The sequence below is a fragment of the Poecilia formosa genome, unplaced genomic scaffold (assembly GCF_000485575.1).
Source record: "Poecilia formosa unplaced genomic scaffold, Poecilia_formosa-5.1.2 Scaffold153, whole genome shotgun sequence".
NCBI lineage: Eukaryota > Metazoa > Chordata > Actinopteri > Cyprinodontiformes > Poeciliidae > Poecilia > Poecilia formosa.
In genome coordinates, this window is record NW_006800092.1 from 568,283 (window position 1) to 590,711 (window position 22,429).

The following is a 22,429-nucleotide window of genomic DNA, read 5'->3' on the forward strand; positions in this document are numbered from 1 at the left end:
ACTGGCCATTAAAGTAATTTCAACCTAGTCAAATTTATTGAGAGAAACTTTTGCAGAACTAAAAGGAGTCATTTATTTGATGGTACCCTCAGGGACTACAGAACAAAACAAGCCTTTATGGACAACTCTGGCATGTTTTGTAAAGTGCAGCACTGTCCCTTTTGAAATAAATGAAATCGTATTCTGTGGCATTTCAAGTCCAAGTAAATGAGTTTGCAAAAAGAAAGAAAAAAGAAGTCTAAAGCCTCAAACTGGTCAATATTATCTGCGATAGGATTGTTGTGCTTTTGGCAAGTGAAGCCTCATGATGGGCATCAGTTCAAAACCAAATAACTACGGTTCTTTATCCCCAGTAGAGAATGTGACTAGTCAATATCAGCAGCACTTTACTCATTTCTGTACAGAATTACATCATTTGTAATCTGCTATAAGTGCAGCCAGGGAAATATGCCCCACCCACCATCTTCCCCCACGTCTGAATTTGAGTGTACTGTACTCCACTGCTAGTCACGAGGCTGACTCATAACGTCACTTATCACTCGCACCAGCTGCGGCACAGAGAGAAATACATCATGTTCTCACGGTGACCCTGTTGACCTCTGAGTTGGCAACTTTGAGGATGAGAGGTTTCATAATTTCAGATCTTTGAGAATGAACCGTTTCAGGTAAAAGAAGAAGAAACACTACAGAGTTTTGGCAGAAGAATCATTTATTGATACATGCAGCATAGTGCAACCATCTCTTGAATATTTCCATTATCTCTCTTAGGAGTGTAGGCGGTAACAAAGCAATAAATACGAAAAGATGAAAAGTCATGCCAACATTGTATGATGTAAAACTTTGTGTATAAAAAAAAATAATAATAAAAAAAAAATCTTGACAGTCAATTAAAAACTGCCAGGCAAAAGAATAAAATAATTAAGGCAAGACGGTCCTCTGGTTGCGCTGAGTACATGATTTCCTTAGCCGATCAGTTGACCTGAAACAGAACAACAAATCAGCAACTCATGTTGATTGTGCGACTTCACGTCAGACAGTCAAATGATTTTAGTACCTTTGTTTAGAGAGATTTCTGGATTTTATTCAGGATGTCACCATAGACGAAGTTGAACAGCTGCTCCTTAGTCAGGGTTCCATCTAGCTGCACTGTAAAAAAAAACACAACAGTTTTATATACCGGCACATCCACAGGCCGTCCAATCTTTTCAATAAAACCATACTTACAGACATCAACACCTGATTCTTCCATCATTTGTGTGTGTTTCTCATACATGGGCCAGACGTGGCCGTCGAACAGGCCAGGTGGGTCAGGCACCTTGTAGTTCCTTGAGCTGCATAGATAATAATAAAAATACATTTCAAAACAAGCTCAAAATGATAAAGGACATACTTCAAAACCACAAGTTCAGCACTATAGTGGAGCACTTACCACCTCCTCTTTTTGCATTCTTCATAGGGGATGGACATAAAGTAACGCTGGTTAAACACGTCAATCAAAGGCCTGCAGACACAGAAGCCAATCAGTATTTCTAAGCAAAGTTCAAGCTTATTATTTTAGGCGCATTTAGTTTAGTTGAGGACTTACTGATAGGTGTAAAGCAGAAAGCCCTCCACAATAAGGATGTGAGTCTCCTCGTCCTTGCTGTGATCAGACTTCGGCATAATCTCAGTGTCCAGGGTGTTATTAACGCCATGAGACTTTTCAAACTTCACTGGATTGTCCAGCCATGCGTAGATGGTGCTCATCATGGCGTCCATGTCCAGGGCAGTGATGACTAAACAGAGAGGCAAGTGGGAAGGAAAAGAGAGGTGTATGGGAAAAATAGCAGAGTGAGTAAAGCTGATATTTGAGTTTTTGTTCTTTTTTAAATTGCATGCAGGTTACAAATGAGACAGCGTTACAGTTTTAAGCAAAACACACAGAAAGCGCCCACAAAAAAAAACACCCTTTCATAAAAACCCAAGCTTACCATCATACTGCTTAAAGCCATCTTCACCAACTTCAATCTGATCTTGGGGCTGAAACATACATTGATAAGATGTACCCAGGTACATTCTGCTAGGCCTACGCTATGCTATATGGAAGTTGAATAGTTTATACTGCATCTACGAATGCAAGTGGGCAAGGAAAGACAAACCATTGACTTGCGTTACTCAGACTGATCCCTTACGTTGACTAGACGCTACAAAAATCCAAGAGGCATTTGTGGGAACGGTGCTCACCTTGAAGAAGTCATCCTGGTGTACCACGCAGCAGTTGGGAAGGGCCTGGATCAGCCGCTTGGTGAGGGTGGTCTTCCCTCCGTTGGTCACGCTGCGTGCGATAAAGAGGTGAAAATAAGACATTTATATAAAATATAGCGAAAGTGCATTTTTTTTAAAATTATTTAAAAGAGAATCATTTGCGGTATGTTGTAAAATAAAGTGTCCGTGTCATAGAACTTCGTAAGCAAAAGCATCCCAGGAAATGGATGACTCAATGAAGCGGATGAGCCATCTGTTACTTTGTTATAACAGCTAGCTTCTGTTTACAAATAAAAAGCGAACAAAAAAAACAATCACGCTTAATTGTTGGGTTAGCAATATATTCCATAAAAAATACATCCAACATAAAACATAAGTTAAGTATTTCTTCGGATGCAATGACTCCGCAGTCCCACGTGCACCGTCCTTTTAAGGCCTTCCTAGCCTAGCCTAGCTTAGCATCTCGACTCACCCGCCAATGCCGATGATGTACTTCATGATGTGGGATGGTAAAAGCTTGAGTCAGTCGTTCAGAGTCAATAAAAACCGGGTCAGAGGCACAATGATTTGACGGGAAGAAAGCTTAAAAGAGAAAGGCTGCAGCAGGAAACGTCAACTACTCGATTCCTCCATGGTACTTGAGTTTAGAGAGTAGGGTAAGAGCTTAGACGAGCTGTCACTCGGACCGCGGTCTTCCACCGAGAGAGAACCTCGTTGTTCCGTTGCTTCCACACATACTGAAAAAGGTCTCGCGATTGGATATTTAAACACTTTGAGGTTTGCCGAGTAACCAATCACGAGCGAGTGCTCTCGTAGGTCATACTGGCTCCGCCCACCAAAAACCACAGCTCGGTTGAGGGAGGAAAAAAAACGGAATAACACAAATATAGATGAATACTTAAAAAAAAATAAAAGGAAAAACAATAAGCTCGTGTTTTTTGACATCTTAATTATTTCTGAAGTTTTCATTTATGTTTAGTAGGTGCAGAAGAGGCTTGAGGAGCTGGGAAATAAGTTAAGTGTTTTTGAAAGAGAGGAACCCAGCCTGACTCACTAAATGCTTCTGCAATGTCTTTCCAATAAGGCAAAAACATTTATAAAGACAATATCTGCACTGTTTTTAGAAAGAAGGCCAAATAACAGCTACCCAAAGTTGACAAATTCTTGTTACACTTGAATAGATAAAAGTCAGCGGACATCTTCAAAGTGGTGAAACCTAATATGTCTAGCTACTTAAAATAAATTAAATAGAAGTGATTGAGTGGTCACAGAGTAAATCAACATATACAGTCATTGGAAGAAGTACATTTTAATTTTACTTTTTTCATTTTCTAGTGTTCTTGCATCAAGTCATAATAAATGTGATTCAATTCAATTCAAAAATACTATAGAAATCCCAAATGGAAATTTTACCTGGTTTAGTTAAACCTATAGAGGACAAGATAAGTCCACTATAGATCGTACATCGTCTTAATCTAATGTAAAGCGCCATTCTCCATTTTAGCTTCATCTTGTAATGACGGTGTGTCTGTTTAGTGAGTTCATACTATTGAGGACCGACTGAAATAAGTTTAGAATCTGCGAAAGACCAGATCCTTTTTATTTCATCCTGGCATAACCTAGAATTGAAATAACATGTGAAATTTATTATTAATTGCTTTCTTATCACATCCTTGTAATGAGCATGACTTGTAAGAAGGAGAGTAGAAGTGATGATATTTTCCTTAATTTCTTATTCAGGTTAAATAACACCTATCAGAAGACAGTAGTTTATTTTTATTTTTATTTTAATGGTTGCACTTAACAATTTGCTATCAAAACAAAGACAAAGTTCACCAAGAACCCAGACTGAAAATTGTTTTGATTACCCAAAAATGAGTTTAAGCAAGACGACTTGTTATATGGTGCTTATCATGCTCCTGAATGGTTGGATTCGGTTCTGACTGACAAATCTCAAACTAAACCTGGTGCATCACATGAGCTGACCAAAGATAAGTGAATCAGTCTGCCATAAACGTTGCCATCATCAGTAAGTCATAAGAAGCCTTTTCTTCCAAATCACGTCTCCTTTCCAAACCACCATGACAGGATGAATATTGTCACATTTGCCAACGTGACTGAGTGATTCTTGGTAGTTAGAGGTTAACAAGTGGGGTTAATTCAGATTTGCACCGATGTGTTAAAACTGATACATATTTGCAAGGTTGTGTATTTCTCTTTCTATGAATTTGCATAGAGCCTTTGCCACTCATGCTCCCAGTCGCAACTCCTTGCAGCAAGCAATTTACCATACTGTACGCTGACCTTGATTTGACAGTTTATCCAACTATCTTCCTGGAAGTCTCACATGCTTTACGTTAGTTTTGTCCTTTAAGCATTACCAACACTTTTTAATACACGTTAACTGTGTATATTACATATTCCAAATTTATCTGGGCATCATTATTGAAATCCACTGCAAGGCTTGAAAACTGTGATGTTTTTTTTTTTTTTATCACATCATATAATTTGTAAATACAATAAATTAAAAAGTCAGTGCATCATACATTCTACTTCTGTATCCAACCAGATTTTGCCGACAGTGCCTCACGAAAGCATTCAGGCTTCAAGCTTTTTCCTACTTTGTCTTATTGTAGCCACAAGCTTCCATGTTTTTGTTCGGGATTTTATGCAATAGATCCACACAAAGTAGTAAACATTTGTGAAGCAGGAAGAAAACTACTCAAATAGTTGCAATATTCTCACAAATATCTGAAAAGTGTGGCAGTGCACTTGTATTTACACTGACACACCTAAATAAAACCCAGTGCGAACAATTACCTTCTCAGAAGCTGCTTAATTAGGGAACAGATTCCACATGTATGTGACATAACCTCAGTATCAGTCCAGTAGCTGTGTACTGTTCAATCAATCATCTGCTGGCAGAACTGCAAACCTACCAAGACATGGCAAGGAGAGCCAACAAGAAGTCCTTCAAGCAGGTGGCAGCATCACGCTGTGGACTAATCACACTCGACAAGAAGACGGATAAAACTAAATGCAGGGAAATCCTGGAAGGAGACCTTTTAGAAACTTCAAAAGACGGAAACTACGTTTTAGAAACCGGTTTGGGAACATAAAGCGCGTTTCTTTTGAGCGTCACGGTTGTTGCTGCTCTAATCTAATCGGTGAGGACATGATCTCTAACTGGCTAAACGGTGACGCACTTTTACATGAGTTTTTCACCATTATTGATTTTCTGTCAATGTTGTTGTGTGCAGCAATGATAATAGCCCTGCCCTAGAAAACATCTGTAAGTTGGGACCGCAAATGTTTTCATTCCTAGAAAACCTTGAGCTTATGACACAAAATACCAATCATTTTATTGCTGAAATCGTAGTCTGGATCAAACAGGCAAAGGTTTGGAAATAACGTGTAATAAACCACAGCAACTCTTCATGAGCATCACGTACAAGATCCCAGACACAAAACAAACAAGCGTCTCTGAACACATTCCTGTTGCTGTCGCGTTTGCTTCACCAGCATGCAGCTTGCTGCTCTCTCGTTTGTAAGGAAACTTCCAGACTCATGACACAGTTCCCTGAGGTTACACCAAAATGCTACCTATATGCTGGGGTTTACACCCTCAGCAGCCCTCAACTATGAAGACAAAGGGGCCAAATGTGGGATTCAGCTCAGCCTGTAGGATTTCTTTTTACAGTTTTTGCACACTTTCATTCTGACAATGTGAAGCAGACTGAGTCTGGAGCTTATATATTGGTTTAATTGTCCAGAAAGGTTTAAAAATGTGTTGCATCTCTGACTACAAAGTTGGACAACCAACTCCTCTGCAATAATTTGCACAAATCAAGTTTTTCTTTTTAGAGGTAGACTGCCAAAAAAAAATATGTACAGTATCTAAAAGATGTGTTGTGTTGATATATGGTAGCCTTTTGAATGTAAAGTTTCTGAGATACAATTGAATTTTATCAAACAAAGCAACGCTTAGCCGTTGTTCGAACTAAATCTGAAAGAAAAAGTAGAAATATGAGAGTGCATGTTTGAGAGCATTGTTATACTGCATTCAGGGGCTTGTTTCAGCTGGTTTTGTCACATAATTCCTGTTCACATTAGCGTGATGATACACATTTGCTTCTCTGCATTCAGATTGGCATGTCTCTGTGTCACTGTGATGGACTGGTGACCAGTCCAGGACGGACACCATCCCCCAAGAAGGTAGGCAACAGCCTCCATCTCCAATATGCCCTACCCTGCAGGGAGTGTTAAATGTAGCTTTGCAGAAACATTCATGCTCACTTTAAATGACAGACACGAACTAAACTGCAGTGCAAAAATCCCCAGCTCCATGTCAAATTGTCTTGAAACACGTGAAGCATCCTGCTGCAGGCTCTAATGCATCTCAGCAAAATGAATAATGCTGTGCTTGTGTTTGATAAGGAAATGATTATGCGGGATAAACATCAATAACCATGTAAGACAAATTTTTTTTATATGGACTCATTAAGTAATTACAGGCTATTTCACCTTTGATCTGTTTCGGACACTTTTATTAATTGATTTGTAAGAGTGAAATCATACATTGTGTATATGTTTCCCATTTCTGCCTAAAAAAATGGTCATAATTTGCTTTGCATTGATTATATAAAACAATAAGAAATCTAAGCACATCTGATTTCCAATGACGGTTTCAAACATGGAGGAATGGGGGGATTTTCAATTGCCTCAGTGCAAGTTTATGGAATACAACTAAAGTGTGAGTTATGGACAAATGTCCATATAAATGAGATGACACACTTATATAGTTTCAGAGTTTCACTATCTTTTACTTGAACTCCAGGCGCTGTGAAGCCACAAGACATTTCTCCAAAGACGTTTCCTCAGTCCTCTCTCAATGGTTTGTTAAGGCTTTATGTGAAACTTTAACAAATCTTTCTTGTTTTATGCCAACAGAGCTCCGTGTTTTCCAGCCGCTGTTATATAAGATGTAAGTGCTGTTTTTGAGAGTGGTACAACTCTGTGAGTAATCAGCCTTGATTTGTTTTGAAAGGACACTGTTTTTTTTTTGTTTTTTTTACTTCAATTACTCTCCCTGATATAAATGTCTCATAAACTTGAGGGTTGTTATGTAAAATGACTTCATGTTATACCCCAAATTTAGCAGGAAAAAAAAAAGTTAATTTGTTGTTTAGGTCAATTTAATTCAGTTCAGTTTATTTCAGTGGTGCTAATTCACAACAAACATAAATGCAATCATTTTTACAAAAAAAAAAAAGAAAGAAAAAAAATCCACTACATAGAAATATCCAATCTAATAACATACAGTAGTTAGATTAAAATCTATTTATTCCAGGTGGAACCTGGCAGTCAAATTTACTAATTATGCCTGGTGGTAAAAAGTTTTCTATGTAGGGAAATCCAGCCGACTGCACTGAGACATTGACTAATTAAACATGAATGTAACCTTTCACTTACAAAGACTGTAGAGTTTTAAAATGAGCAAGCCATCTTGAAGCTTTCTACCTGCTTCAGACGTTTTTCAGCTTCTGTTTGTGTCTAATTCTTCTCCAACATCTGACCGCCATCTGCTGGCTGCTGTGTGAGGTTTTCCTTTTTATGATCAGTCTCAATGCCAATCTAACGGAGAACACATTGTTATAAAAAGTTTGGATGTCTTCTAAATAAAAATTGAAGGAAAAAATTGCTCTTAAAGTCTATTTTACACATAAGTAGGAAGGAAATTGAATAGTTAGAACATCATGAGAGCAACAGTAAAACAGCAAAGGAACCCAAATTTTAAGCAGCAATCAGTCAATATCTTGTAACTCACTGAAAGGGAGAATGAGAGAGTTTTGGAAGGATTTTTCACCAAAATAAGAGAATGGACGGACCTTGGAAAACAGCTGTATTGATTGAATATTTAATCAAAAGGTATTAAGCAAAAGCTTTTGTACAATGACAATAAAACTAATCAAATGTTGGCAAATACAAACACAATTTTACAGATCAGTTAGGTAGGGAATATTAACAATTTGGCAACACAGTCAGCAAAAGGTTCAATTGACAGAATTCAAAGGAGAGCTAGTGAACTCAGAAATGCTGAAATCCCCTGCAGTGCACATGAAGGGACAATAACAAAACCTATCCAGTAGAAATAACATACCGGACTTAATATATACAGAGAACAAATTGATCATGTAACATTAATTGTGGTTTTGTAACAACTAAGAAAATAAGCACAAGCAGCAGGACTCCATGGAGATTTACTGATAAAGACAACATAGGGGGTTCTTCTTCTAAAACAATGTTCATTCCGCTTATATGGTAAATTGCTGCTTCGTGTTGGACTGGATCGTGAACGCACCACCTGCGGGCAATAACACTTTTTATTGACAGTAACCTAACATATACACTTACAGCTTAAATACATTCAAACAAACATGCGCACACACTGTATTCCGTTCATAAGACCAGTTAGTTATAAAAATTAAATTTGTCAAGCCTTTACTTCATTTGTAATTTGTTTGTTTTCTAACCTGCACTCCTGGCCAGAAGGTGGAGCTACTGCGCCGCTCAGCTACTCGCCGACCAATATAGAATAAAACAAGGACGAGGAAGAAGAAGAACAGAAGCAGGCGAGGACAACAACTTTTGGAAAAGATGGAAGACACTCAACCCCGACAAGTAATGAAATATACTTGCAGTTAATATAGATTTGTACTTCAAGAGTAGCATGCTTCACTCCCGAGTTAGCTTCAATCAGTAGCTAGATAAATATTACTCCAATAAAGATGCATTTGCACCAAGTTGTGGTTGCTTATTGTACTGCTAGCTCCTCAACGTGTTACCTAACTACTGTAAATGTGGATTGTTTGTATCATTCTGAAGCTTTACTGCGGCGCACTATTAATTTGCGCAGACTTCTGCATCCTAAATAACATGCCTCCATGCGTGGAGTATGGGGTTCTGTTTTTGGCGTCCAGGCATTTCGCATTTCATTCAAAGCGCTTGTGGTCACCAAGTTTTGCTAATTGCTAATGTAGTAATGTAGCTAATGTGCCATCTTGAATTAAGATTCCGTTTTTCTTTTTCTTTTTTTTTTTTTTTAAAGCTTCATGTAACCATCCAAAGAGGAATGACCTTCCCGATTGTGGAGAAATGCATGACCTGCTGCTTTCCAGGTCTGTATCACTGTCCCTTTTGCACACCGGCCTTCTTCAAGCCTGCGAAGCGCTCCAAAGTCATGCTCCATTTAGAGTATCACCTGAAAAGAGCCTGTCATGTTGGAGGTAATCTTCTTTTCTCTTTTCAAGGGAGTAGATGAACAGATTTTACAGTACTTTATCAACGCTCTCTTTTGTTGGTCTGTTTTTCAGAGTACACAATCCATAAATGTGGACTGGACTGCGCCAAACGACCACACTACCATTGTCTGTACTGCATAGCCATGCTGGGAAGCAAGCACGATTTCAACAAACACATCGAGTTCTGCCAAGAGATGCAAAAGAACCACGACGACCCACAGGATGGAGCTTCACTAGTTAAAAGAGGCAAAATACTGATTGATGGAGAGAAAGCGGTTTCCTCATTTTTCATGGTAAGAAAACTGATGTCAGCAAATGCTCTGGCAACTTCTGATTGATCTGTTGGACTCCTAAGATGTTGCAATCAATGTTTGTCAGTATCACTCAAATTGTTACAGTCTTTTCATTTTGGTGTAAATGTCTCTGCAGGAGACCCATGATAGCGAGAGTGAAGACATGGCTCTGGATTCCCTGAGCAGAGCGGAGCAGGAAGGGCGCAGCAACGTGTTGGGCATGGCGATCGGTGAAGATACTGCGGAGAAAGAGGGAACGTTTGGTCAGCTGGCTGTGACCAAACGGGACAAAATGTTGCAAGTGAACTTGGAGAAACCTCAGGACTGTGACGAGTTCTACTTCATGAACCTGGTGAAAATGTTCAAAAAGTTGAGTCCCGCAAAGAAGACCGAGGTCAGGATGAAAATCGAGAGGGTTCTGTTTGAAGCAGAGTTCGTGTAGAAGTTTGACATTTCTTGTTGATTTCGAGAAGAAGACGCGAGTTAGCTTCATCGCTGCACATGATTGGAGTAATTGGATCGGTTAGTGCGGGAATATTTTACTTCTAACAGCGTTTTTTTTTTTTTTTTTTTTATTGCCAGGCTGCTTCCTCCTAAACTTTTTGCTGTCAAAAATCCAGTAATAACTGTAGTACTTGCTGAGGCTAATTTTGGTAGCAAAACCTGCAAAATCTCAGCAGTCAAGGCAAAAACCTTAACTGCTTCCATATGCAAGCATTTTACAGCACTACATATGCTGCCAAAGTGAGATTTGAATTTCACAACCCTTTTCAAATTTCATGCCACTTTAGACTTATGAAAACATCAAGATTGTTATGCTTTGAATGCGAATAACTTCAAAATACACAAGGGCTTTGAAACCTGGCAGCATCAAGGGTGGAGGGAAATTTTCTTACACTAAGCACCTTTTTGCATAGCAAAGTGGTTCCCCCCCCCAAACATAAAATGTCACACTTGTGAGAGGTGAAAACTGTCATAACAGGAGATATAAGACCTGTACTGTTCACTGCAGAGAGATGGTCCTTAATTGAATATTTGTGCACCATAATGAAGACTGACCCTCACATACTCAGTTGCAGGACAAATCTGACACTGCTGCACCAGTTATTGTCAAGCAGCTGTTCGTCCAACCTGAATGTTTTTCATTCAAAGTAACTTTCTATCATGACTCAACTCAGACCATGTTCAGTGTTTTTATGTTGAACGGTAACCTTAGGTGTTTCTCTGCGGCGCTGCTGCTTGTCAAAGATTGTATTGACTTAAAAAGGGTTAAACAATGGATTTATTCATAATTCTAAAACTCATTTCATACAGATCACCAAATGTGTGAATATGTTAATGTTTTTTTTTTATATTTGTATATATGGATTTTTTTTAAATTGCCTTACAAAATTAGAAAAAATCTGCAGAACATCAAGTCTAACACCTTATACACATACAAGAGGGGAGATTAATTTCCTGCAGAATGAAAACATGCATTAAACACATACAGGACTGATTTAATTTCTGCTAAGATTAGTTCACTTTGAGGTTTGAGGTTAGTTTTTGAGGTGAAAGAAGATAAAAGTGAGACTCCTGAAATAAATTGCTAAGTTTCACTTGACTACTACCTTGGTTTCAGAGTTGCTTTTTGGTGATGAGCCCCTTACACTGCTGAGGTCCTGAGGAAGCAGCCTCCACCGCTCCACGGTGTTTGACCCTGGATGTCCTTCTTGACGCATCGCAATTCATTATCCCCAGGAAGGAATAGGATTCAAATCGCCAGGCAATGACAGTTGGGTGACACATTTCAAAACACATGCACAGAGCACACTGAAGAGATTTTGTTTAACATTTATTAACAATCTTAGTTCCAGATCAACAAGGAGTTAAAAAAAACTGAACAATCTTTTTTTGTTTCTGAATATTTTCAATATATTTCGTGTTTGTTGTACATATCAAATTAAAGCAGTTACACACAGAAAATTATGTAAATGACATAAAAACCATCAATCGAGAAACCAATTCAGCTATCTAATGTTGGATATCCTCTTTATCTGGGGCAAAAATACTAAAAAAAATACTCGCACTGTGTTTCACAACTCCTCAAATATTTTTGCAAGTTTTGCATAAGTCAGAGATCGCCAAAATGGAGCCTAGCATTTGTTCTCTGCATACTGTTAAAAACCATGTCAAATCCTTTCAGGCTGTAAATTACCCAAATGAAAGACATTTATATATATATATATATATACACACATATATATACACGGTCCAAAGCTATTAAAATTAGAACTAATCAAATAAGTGCTTTGTAATTCACCAAAAGGCTGGAATGTCAATTAATGTAGCCATGTAAACATAAAAAAAGTCACTAACGAGAAAGTGCTATGAGTGTTAATGTCCAAACTACTCGGGAGACGTCGTCTCCGCAGAGCGTCAGCAAGATGAAATCCACGTTCCGTGGAAGAAACGGACGAGGGAAGATCAGCGGTTTAGTCATCGCAGCCCAGCAGCTCCATGCGTAGAGTGATGCGCTCGTGCCATTCCCAGGGAATGACTCGGACGTACTGAGCGTAGAACGGCGGTTCGAACACGTTCTTCTTGTGGGAGTTGTTGTCGGTGTTTCCCTGGAAAATCTGCAGATAAGAGTTCAAACCAAACTTTTAAGCATCAAGCAAAAATAACTGCTTAGGTTTTTAAGGTAAACACTTGAGGAAGCCGAAGTATTATGATCAAGCTGAAACATAAGTTTCATAAAAGTTAAACACTTATCAGACTGAGCAGCAACGTCTGCCTAAAAGCGCACGACCAGAGAGGTGTTTCGGAAGAGAAGATTGAAATTCAGAAATCAGAAAAGAACACCTATAATATTTATATAAATGTAACTATGTTTACAGCAATAATTAAAAAGCTTAAAGCAGCTGAAACAGGGTGCTTCTTTTCTGTATTTTTACACATCTTTGCCAAAGGTGCCACGATTAGTGATAGATTTACAGAACAAAAATGCGTTATGGAAAAACATTTCAAACATTTATGCACGTCTGACCTGATCACGGCCAGTGTTTCCATCTTTAACGACGTTCCAAGACTCTCCATTATTGCTGTACGCGACTTTAAACTCTGAAACAAACTGCACCACCCCGAAGTCCTTCGCTCCCTGAGTGATGATGCCTGTGAGCTGTTTTGTTTTACCGAGATCCACCTAAGGCGCGAGCAGAAGAAGAAAGAAACACAGTACGATTTTTTTCCGATTAAACTGGATTCAAAGGCACCGATCATCAAACCAACATCGATCGCTGATTTATTTATTTTTATTAACCTGGATCCACTCGGAGCGATTGTTTTGAGTGGGAGACCAGGCGTTCGTCTTCCCCGCCTTGTCCAGCCGGGCGAACTGAGGGTGCCAGGTGAAGGTATCGATCCCCCATGTGCGGTAAGTGCTAGAGGCTGAAAGCTGATCATCTGAGATGAGTCGAGATTTCATTCCCAGGGGCTCGGAGCAACCTGCCGTGTTTGAATACACTGTGAATCCGAAGCAAAACGAAAAAAAGAAAAAAATAGGGGATGGACAAGGGGAGGGGTTGGGGAAATAAAGTGAAAGAGCAGAAAAGAGAGGGAAAAGAAAGTGAATACACCCAGAAGAAAAGAAGAATCAACTTTATCCAGCTTTTAAAGGACCCGCCGCAGATGATTTCAACCAATTTGACACCATGTCCTTATAAAAAAGAAAGCAGGAATCGAAAGAGGTAAAGAGAGAGTAGCAAAACGCAGATCAAAAAGAGAACAAAATTACTAAAACCTGTTTTAGTAAGAAACATTTACTCTGTTTTCCCGAAAAGATTTTCAGTCACAGGAAAGCGGATCAAATTATCGATAACGGCTTGAAATATGTAGCCGTTTCCTGCTTGTTTACCATTTAGCTCACAGCCCACCAGCTCCATGCGCAGGGTGCAGGCCTTGCGACAAACGACGGGGATGATGCGTATGTACTGCGCCACGATGGGAGGGTCAAAAAGGTTGGTCTTAGTGCTGTCGTTGTCAACATTCCCCACAAAAACCTGCAGCCCACAAACACAAGGAGGAATGGAAAGAATTGAGTTCACTGAAGGAAATGAGAAATGAAAGGTAAGATTTTGCTAAACAAAACTACCTTGTCTCTTCGTATGCCGTCTCCTTTGTAGGTGACGTAGCTGATTCCATCCAGGCTGCTGGCCACTTTGAAGGCCTTGATGTATTCTGCCGCGCCCATGCGGCTGGCTCCCTGGGTGATGATGCCCGTCAGACGCATCTTCTTCTGCATGTTAATCTGAAGACAAACTGTGATTACATCGAAGGCTCATTGTCCCAGGCCTGAAAGCCTTCATCTTCACTTGTCTCACCTCAATCCAGGGATTCCTGTCGTGGCTGGCTGACGTCCAGGCGTTGACAATGCCTTGGTTGTTGAGTCGGGCCAACTCGGGGCCCCAACGCTGCAAACCCAGAACACCATAGTGCACAGAGGACGCAGAGATCTGGGACTCCGCAATGGCTCCTCCTTCCATACCCAGCAGGGTAATGCAACCTAGGATGAAAACATCAACTTAGCTTCACAAATTATATTTCTCTTCCTCAGAGCTTATGCTTGATTAATTGTTTTTTAGTTTTTTTTTTAACGCAGAAAGTGTAACTGGTGAGCTTACGTAGCTGGCACTGCTTCCCGACATACGGAGACGGGCATTGGCAGGTGTAGTCCCCGTCGAGATCCCGGCAGGTTCCTCCATTTCTACAAGGATCTTTGGCACAGTCATTCACATCTGGAAACCAAAAAAAAAAAAAAAAACACAGCAAGAAAATATTCAGCACAGAAAAACTATAATTGTCTGACATCTGATGCAGTGAGTGGTTAGGACAACTCATTATCATTCTCCCTCATAATTACAACTGGAATAAGTGATGTTGGGAGTTATTTCCAAATCTAACATGAAAGTAAATTAGTACATGAGATGTTTAGGGTTTTTGTATCATCACACAGGAGTTCACTTCATCCCTAGTAGAAACACAACATGTCTGCAGTGACATCCTGTGCCCAAATTTCGACACAGTGCACCCTAATCTCCACAAGATGGCACTGTTACACGGCAACTAGAGGCGCGATGACGCCATGAAACTCTCTGTAGACACTTCATTATGGTAGCGCTAGAGGCTGTTGTTTACATCTTCTTGCTGCTTACCCGGTGAGTAAACAAACAGGTGTTCTGGTCACATGTTTCAGGAAAGCAGCTCACAGGTCAGAACTACCCAAATAACCCTTGCTAGAGACAGATGGGTCAGTGGCACATGAGTGACAGACAGATTATGCTGACCTGGAAGCCTGAACGTCTGGACTGAGAACCCATTCCAACCGAACCAGGTTGTTGTACCTCTCGTTGATCACAAATGGATCTGCTCCAAACTAAAACGACCCACTGAATCACAGTCTACTGATGCATGCAGGCATATTTTATGAAGGTAAAATTACCTTCTGCTTATGCTTCATTTCTTGAACTCTTCTTCTATTGGTTGTTTATGCCTTGCATGTGGGACTATGTCCAAGGCAGGCAAGTAATTCTCACAAAAAGAGACGTGAGTACCTATGGTTGTTATTGGATCATTGAACTTGAATCTTCCAAAAGCACATAACGGTAACTATTGTTTTTGTTTTGATCATGTCCTAGTAACAGTAGTGATGGCAACGGAACAATAAACAATGCGTGAAGTACAAAGAGCCGGAACTGGAAAATTCAAGCTGTAATGCCAACACCAGTCTGTTCTCTACAACAACGTCCAACCCTTACTTTAAAGTTGACTGGTTATTAATAAACCCTACATTCTGTAGGAGTCTTAATTTCTAGACGAATCAAGACTGGAACTCACAAGATTGGGCTAATGTGGCAAATTAAACAGTAAGAAGACAGATGTTATCTTTAAAATAAAATTCATTTGCTAAAAAAGTGAAAAGTATGTGGCAGTGATACTTTCTGCATGCTGACATTTGACATTTCTTTTTATCACCATGGGGCAGTTCGTTTGATCCAATGGGTTGGATGTTAACCAGGATGTAAAACTGCAAAGTCCTGGTCTGTGTGTTTTGTAGCTCAGTGTGGTATTCTGGGAGAGCCCTGCAGAGGATAGTGAGGGGAGCTGAGGTCATCACAGTGTACCTGCCCTCTATCTAGATCTATTTCAAAGAAACCTCATCAGACATTCCTCTCACCCCGTCTGCAGACTTTCTGAACCACTGCAAGGCAAATGTTACAGCAACACCAGAAAATGACAACTGTTTCTTCTATGCTCTTAGTTATGCAATAAAATAAGCGTCTAATAACATATTTTATTCATGTTGCTGCCAATATTAAAACCTAACATTAACTGTAACTGCCCCCATTCGCCCTAACACCCAGAGGATTTTGAACTAAAGCAGACAACATTGTTGATGTAATGCCAGGTGACTGTTTTGGTCTTATTCCTGTAAATGCTAAGAGGATTGGTCAAAATTTAGAAACAAATGCGTGACTAGCTGCGACATCACTGGCTCAGAGCAGCTTACATGCATTACAAATGATCTGGGTGAGAAACAGACACCAAAATAGGTTAGCGTATGGTGCCTTGTAAAACTATTTCTATCCTTTAAACCTATTCACGTTTCATTACGACTACGCACACTGGCAGGTCTTTTAGGGTGTATTTCCAACAGGTTTGCACATCTAATGTCTGACATTTCTGCCTGTTGTTCTTTCCAAAATATCCCTAGCTCAATTAGGCTGAATGGGAAGCTATTCCAATAAGCCATACTATTGCAGCTCTGACTGAATGTCCAGGGTTGTTTTCGTGCTCAAAACTGAATCTCCCCTCCTCTCATTTGCAGCCTTTAACAAATTACTGTTCTGTATTTAGCTTCATCCTTCCTCCCTGACGCTGCTCAAAAACCAATAAACACACCATGCTGAAGCCTTTGCCATGTTGCATGATGTGTTTGGATTGTTTGTTTACTTTAAAACTTTAAAATGAGTGCTGCTTTGAAGGATGAGGGGAAAAAGGTTATTATTTTTATTTTCTTTTAGGAGTTCGACAGTCTTGCCCCACTCTGCCATAAAGTCCAGATTCATGGAAAACATGACTAACCCTTGTCCTCTGCAGACTCTACCAACTGAGCTGTGGATCCTTGCAGCTGCTTTCATCATTATTCAACCTTTTTCTGGATATTGGAATAAAGCAGATTACACTAAAAATGACCAGAAATGCTTCAGTTTCAAGTCCACGCTATGGTTTTATCTATTCAGGTTAGATGGGACAGGTTTGACCAGTTCAAACAACAAAGTTGCTTTGCAATCTCTTTGGTCATATAGTGGACTTTGTGGGAGGCTCATTGACTAAAGTGTCTCATCTGTAAAGCAATAGAACCTCTGGAAAAAATTAAGTATAAATAGTTCTACAGTTTTGAGTATTTTCTTGAGTTTTTCTTTCATGTGTGTTTTCAAAGTATCCCTTTTTTTTTTTTGCACAAATAAAACATCTGTTTCTACTGTAATTGCATGCCAAGATGGTAATTGAAATTCTTCATGAGTTTGGGTCAAGCTTCAGCACAAATAGATGAAGTGTTGACCCTGAGAGGAGGAAATCTGAATGCTAAGAGACTTGGAGTGGGCTTTCACTGATTAGCCAAACAAAAACACCACAGATTCCACTGAATGAGACCCTTTCATGCATCTCCTGAGCAGGCACATCTCTTTCACTGCTGATGTTGTGCTAGCACTCCGAGAAGATCTCAATGAACGCCGCCTTCGTTTCATACTGCACAATTTTTCTTTTCTTTTTTTTTTTTTTGCAAAAAAAGTTAATATTCACTTCACTTGCACAACAAGTTTTTCTTTTCTTTTTTTATTACAAATGCTTTTCAGTGTCTTCCTACAAAAAGAGGTTCCATGCCAGTACTAGGTAGTTTAAAAGCCCTTCATATATCTCAAGGGAAAGCAAAAACCAACTCTGGAGTTGTAATGCCGATCTAAAGTAGCAAGCAAAGGAAGGGCAGCTGCAACTCACTAATCTGGCAGTGCGCTCCTTCAAAGCCGGGCTGGCACTTGCAGACGTATTCATTGAAAACATCCCCTCGTCTGGTCGGAGCGATGACCTCGCAGGTGCCGTCATTCCTACACGGGTTAGGACTGCACGGTCCTGGAGGAAGAAGAACAGGTAAAATGTCTTAAGTCTTTTGCCACACGTGTTCACGAGCAGAACTCGCCTTCTCTACTCTACCTGTCTCCGTCAGGTTACAGGTGTCTCCACCAAAGCCGTCTGCACAGATGCAGATAAAAGGATCCTCTCCCACTCCCGTCACGCACGTCGCTCCATTGTGGCAGGCGTTCACCTCGCAGTAGTCGCCTTAAACACGAGAAGGAGATTGGACAATGTGAGGATTAGCGCTGGCAGAGAAAACAATTCGCAAACGATGATCATAAAGTAAAAAATTACAACATGTGCTGCTGCTACTGGTTGCTCTAGTTTTGGTGCATTTATTAAAGAGAAACAAATGTGACATTTTACGACTTAATACTATAATCCTACTGCTTGCATGATGTTCTTGCTTTGAAGTTGCTATCTTCTAGGTTTGTAACTTGCCTGCATAACAACAACAACAACAAAGTCTCAGGACCAGAACTACGAATGTTAAGAAATGATGTCTGACTCGCTTAATAATACGGAAACATCTCAAATAAGCCACAAGTGTTTCTATTCTTAGAAATACTTTTTAAGCAACCTCGCCTGATTTCAAATTGGCCAAAAGATTTTACCATGACGATGGATTTAGTAAAAGTTTTGATGTGCCATTACTGATCACAGCCCATTGTGCTTCATTTCTGTGAAACTCATAATAAAAGAAGACAATAAAAAAATCACTGATAGCATAATTTTCAACCTTTCTGTCGTGGGGAGTATTTAATTAAATGCTATAAGCAGAGGAAACACAATGCCACGTGCAACAGAGCAGTAACTGCAAAACAGGGTTATGCTGTTCCACAACTAAAAGCAAAAGATTACAGAGATGAAACCTTTAGCTGATTTCTGCAGGCACTTTCTCAAGTTATCTCTACACTTTTTTAACCTGCAAGTGTTTAGATTACAGGTTAAGTGAAGTTCCTGTGTGATCAGGAACTTTACCTGTTTTTATCTGAAGTTCAGATTAAGTAATATACAAACAGTCAGAAACAGATTTAGTCACAGAGTTTGCACACACACACACACACACACACACACACACACACACACACACACACACACACACAAGGAATTTTTGACTTGTAGTGATTGGTCACTTCATTTATATTTCCTTGAAAAGACAAAACTGATACAGAAACAAGGTTGTCCTGATCCTGATAAACGCCTGATGTGCTTTATTTTTTAAATATGTTATCTATTTTGTAAATGAAGCCAAAAATTATGGAAAAATTGCACATATGCACTAAAAAGGCGAGAAAAACATTTCAAAGCTCGACACTTTGAGTCTACAAGACACCACAAAGACCCAGTAGTTTCAACTGATATAAAAAAAAAATTTAATACTGGAAATGAAACATAAAAATTACAATAGACAAAAATGTGTAGACAGGTAAGAATAAATAATCATAACTTTTAGATATTTAAATATCTGAAAATAGTTTAGTTCGCCTCTGCGAACCCGTCAGAGACAACCGACGCTGTTTATCCTCAGGATTAGGATCGAGTGGGATTAGCTGGGTTGGACAGAAGCATGCAGTCCTTTCAGGACTCTGAGCAGTTACACAACATTTCAGTGCAGCGGCTGAGGAGAAGCTGAGGATACACCTGACCAACATGTGGCAGATGAGCAAGGGCGCATATGAGAACATGACGGCGAAAGAGGTCGATTCTTCGAGTAACCCAGAGCACCTGGTGGCCACAAAGCTGACCAGCACATTGTAATTCCTTCGGGTCAGCGGCACATCCGCAGGCTGGCCAGAAGTTAGGTGAGAGGACAGCTGGCTCCTGCTTGTTCCAGACAGGAGCACATATGGTGTTATTTCCTGCACCATCTGCACAACCTCCAACACCAGAAAGCAGTCACGGAAACGTAAACACTACAAAATAAAACAGCAAAACAGGAAATATATTTTCTCTTTGCGCATATCTTTGCCAACGGAAAGTGTCCTGGGTCACTCTGTATTTGTTTCTATTTAGCATACAAACGGTCAGATGTTCTTTCTAATGCTGCAATGCTCTTTGTGGTTTTTCTTGAACTTCTTTTGCTGCTGAATACAAGCAACACCAGTGTTGAACCTACACAACACCTTATCAATGGGTCAATTTAAATTAGACCTTTAAATGCTTTGTTATTATCACATAAGGGAAACGTGTTCCCATCCTAACACCAAAAACAACACAGTTTGACAAGATAAAGCTGATTAGCAGAAACCTTTAACGTGTTTGTGCCATTTTTATGCTGTCAACATGACTTTCAGATCTGCCTTACTGTCAGATAGTTTTGTTTTTGTTTGGTCTTCTCTATTTGTTCTCTACTTGTTCTCTTTCATGATTTATTGAAACTACACTGATCAATATATCGTCATGTTCAGAGGTAGGGACGGGAAAAAAAGAGTTTACAAAACTGTCAATGTCAAAATAACAACAAAAAAAAACAGAGGAAATACTTATTGTGGGCTTTTCTTGAAAGATCACAAGTTTAGAAGCAGACTGTACAGACATAGGGGGATGACTCGTAATGTTTGCACAGCATTGTGTAGCCTGCAGTGTAATGCCAATGGCGCATAATACAAACCACACAACTCCAGTGCAAGCCTTTATTTAACCAACCGGTTTCTTGCAGAAAAACAACAAAAACCTCTGCACAAAATAGACCTGAGTAATAACAGTGGTGCGTGTAATAACAGAGTTAAGTCACATTTAATGATCATTCGTTCATGACAATAATAACCTGGTAGCTAAAGGAAGGATTTAACTTGCGTATCAATTATAATTTAGCCTCATTCAGCAAAACATCTGAAAAAAACTATTGTTTCTCATTCATTAATTTCATATACTAATACCTGGGCTTATAGGCTACAAAAACAGGAAGCAAACAGACTCATCAGCTGCTTTTTTTAATTATTATTTTTTACTCTATTGACAAAAATTACATCTCGACGGAAAAAGGAGAACATGTTACGATGGGGGAAAAAGAGCTCTGATGGAGTCTAGATTCAGTTGCAGAAAGGTTCCTATGAGCCAACACCCAAAAGCTATAAAATCTTACGAGAAGTTTTGAAGACAGTAAATCTGATTTGAGACGTGTCGTTTCAGATTTATAGAGAAGACTTACCTCTGGCTGAACACGCGCAAAGCAGCAGAAGGAAGGATCCTAAAGCCGCTGTAGTGATATTACCTGTAGGTTTCATAATTGTTTTTTCCCCCCTTACTAAGTTTGTTCCGATGAGTTTTGTTGGGTTGCAGCTCTGCGCGTCACCCTGAATTCAACAAGCGCTGCTTTAAAGTGCTGTCGGAAATATCAGCATTCAGGCGGACTAGCTACTCCGGCGAGAGAGCTGGGATCTTTTTTCTGATTGGCTAATTCCCGGTAGAGTTTACGTCAATGCGACATAGTACTGGGAGCTTGGAAGAGGAAAGAGTTCAATATTTTCTCAGATTTTTTGCCTATTATTTCTAACATTATTTCTCTTTAAGACATTCTTAAAAAAGGGAATCCTCCAGAATCGTTTCTCTGCAACATGTGATCATAAATTACAATCACGGATATCATTTCTACTACAAGTCCAGTGGCGCCACCATGGAGGGACCAGGAGGGTCCACCATTATTCTACCGACCCCTTTACAGGTACATATTAATGTTTTTTTAATGAATGTGAATTTAAAGATGAATATGGCTTCAGTGCATTGTAACATTTATTTATATATTTATTTATGAAAATGGTGGTCCTTCCACTGTTTCTTTCAGGTTTTCATTTAGATCTATCAAAGGGCAATATGAGCAGCGTCTGGATTAAAACTGACACTTCTGTTCTCATCCTTTATCCTCAGCAGAGAGCAATCGCCTCTGATGGTCACTTAACCTGATGTTAAGGTCAGTTAACCTTATCAGGTTAAGTGACCATCAGAGGCGAAGTGACCTTAACATCAGGTTAAGGTTACTTAACCTGATGTTAAGTGGCATCAGGTTAAGTTTGAATTTCAATTCAAATTTCAAATTCAAAATTTGAATTTTGATAAAACTTTCATTGAAATGAAATTAATCACTACTCAGCAACAGATCAGTACAGAGTTAAAAACTGAGCCAATTTTTTTTACTGCATTATTGCTTAGATATAAAATTTGCTGCCATAACATAAAATGTTTAATCTACACATATTTAGAAAATTAATTATTTTTTGTGTTCTCGTCACAGAGTACTTGGTATAATTATTACAAAAATGGCATAAGAAATGTAAGAACGAAAAAAAAATCAAAATGAAAAAAATGTGGTACTTCTAAAATGATGCATATTTAATTTGTTAATTTAAAAATATATATTTTAGCTTTCAAAGTAAATATAAAACAAATCTGTTTGAGCATCCTAAGGGTCATATG

The 22,429-nt window shown here is 39.3% G+C and overlaps 3 protein-coding genes across 3 annotated transcripts; 1 reads left to right on the forward strand and 2 right to left on the reverse strand.

The window, feature by feature from the left end:
- Positions 1 to 691: 691 nt before the first annotated feature.
- mibp2 (muscle-specific beta 1 integrin binding protein 2) lies at positions 692 to 2,985 on the reverse strand. The gene is made up of 8 exons (XM_007563951.2): positions 2,717 to 2,985; positions 2,224 to 2,314; positions 1,971 to 2,019; positions 1,586 to 1,775; positions 1,430 to 1,501; positions 1,225 to 1,331; positions 1,055 to 1,146; positions 692 to 979 (listed from the first exon to the last, which is right to left on the reverse strand). Exons 1-7 carry the CDS (start codon positions 2,740 to 2,742, stop codon positions 1,061 to 1,063), a joined length of 621 nt encoding a protein of 206 aa, XP_007564013.1. The 5' UTR covers positions 2,743 to 2,985; the 3' UTR covers positions 692 to 979; positions 1,055 to 1,060.
- Positions 2,986 to 8,822: 5,837 nt separating this feature from the next.
- On the forward strand, positions 8,823 to 11,441 carry LOC103146167 (uncharacterized). The gene is made up of 4 exons (XM_007563954.2): positions 8,823 to 8,925; positions 9,353 to 9,530; positions 9,618 to 9,838; positions 9,975 to 11,441. Exons 1-4 carry the CDS (start codon positions 8,902 to 8,904, stop codon positions 10,278 to 10,280), a joined length of 729 nt encoding a protein of 242 aa, XP_007564016.1. The 5' UTR covers positions 8,823 to 8,901; the 3' UTR covers positions 10,281 to 11,441.
- LOC103146166 (EGF-like repeat and discoidin I-like domain-containing protein 3) lies at positions 11,216 to 21,368 on the reverse strand. Its single transcript, XM_007563952.2, has 10 exons — positions 21,168 to 21,368; positions 18,092 to 18,217; positions 17,879 to 18,010; positions 14,500 to 14,613; positions 14,200 to 14,381; positions 13,971 to 14,126; positions 13,734 to 13,878; positions 13,140 to 13,342; positions 12,867 to 13,022; positions 11,216 to 12,456 (listed from the first exon to the last, which is right to left on the reverse strand). The coding sequence occupies exons 1-10, from the start codon at positions 21,241 to 21,243 to the stop codon at positions 12,313 to 12,315; spliced, it is 1,434 nt and encodes a 477-aa protein (XP_007564014.1). The 5' UTR covers positions 21,244 to 21,368; the 3' UTR covers positions 11,216 to 12,312.
- Positions 21,369 to 22,429: the final 1,061 nt, after the last annotated feature.

Excerpts from the sequence above, each read along its gene's own strand:
- mibp2 (XM_007563951.2), bottom strand. The coding sequence starts at position 2,742 with ATGAAGTACATCATCGGCATTGGCGG. Across the intron at positions 1,502-1,585 it reads TTTCTGCTTTACACCTATCA|GCCTTTGATTGACGTGTTTA; the intron begins GTAAGTCCTCAA and ends CTGTGTCTGCAG. Across the intron at positions 1,147-1,224 it reads AGAATCAGGTGTTGATGTCT|TGCAGCTAGATGGAACCCTG; the intron begins GTAAGTATGGTT and ends TTTTTTTTACAG.
- LOC103146167 (XM_007563954.2), top strand. The coding sequence starts at position 8,902 with ATGGAAGACACTCAACCCCGACAA. Across the intron at positions 8,926-9,352 it reads AAGACACTCAACCCCGACAA|CTTCATGTAACCATCCAAAG; the intron begins GTAATGAAATAT and ends TTTTTTTTAAAG. Across the intron at positions 9,531-9,617 it reads AAGAGCCTGTCATGTTGGAG|AGTACACAATCCATAAATGT; the intron begins GTAATCTTCTTT and ends TCTGTTTTTCAG.
- LOC103146166 (XM_007563952.2), bottom strand. The coding sequence starts at position 21,243 with ATGAAACCTACAGGTAATATCACTACAGCGGCTTTAGGATCCTTCCTT. Across the intron at positions 13,343-13,733 it reads GGTGGGCTGTGAGCTAAATG|TGTATTCAAACACGGCAGGT; the intron begins GTAAACAAGCAG and ends TCGGATTCACAG. Across the intron at positions 13,023-13,139 it reads ATCGCTCCGAGTGGATCCAG|GTGGATCTCGGTAAAACAAA; the intron begins GTTAATAAAAAT and ends CTCGCGCCTTAG.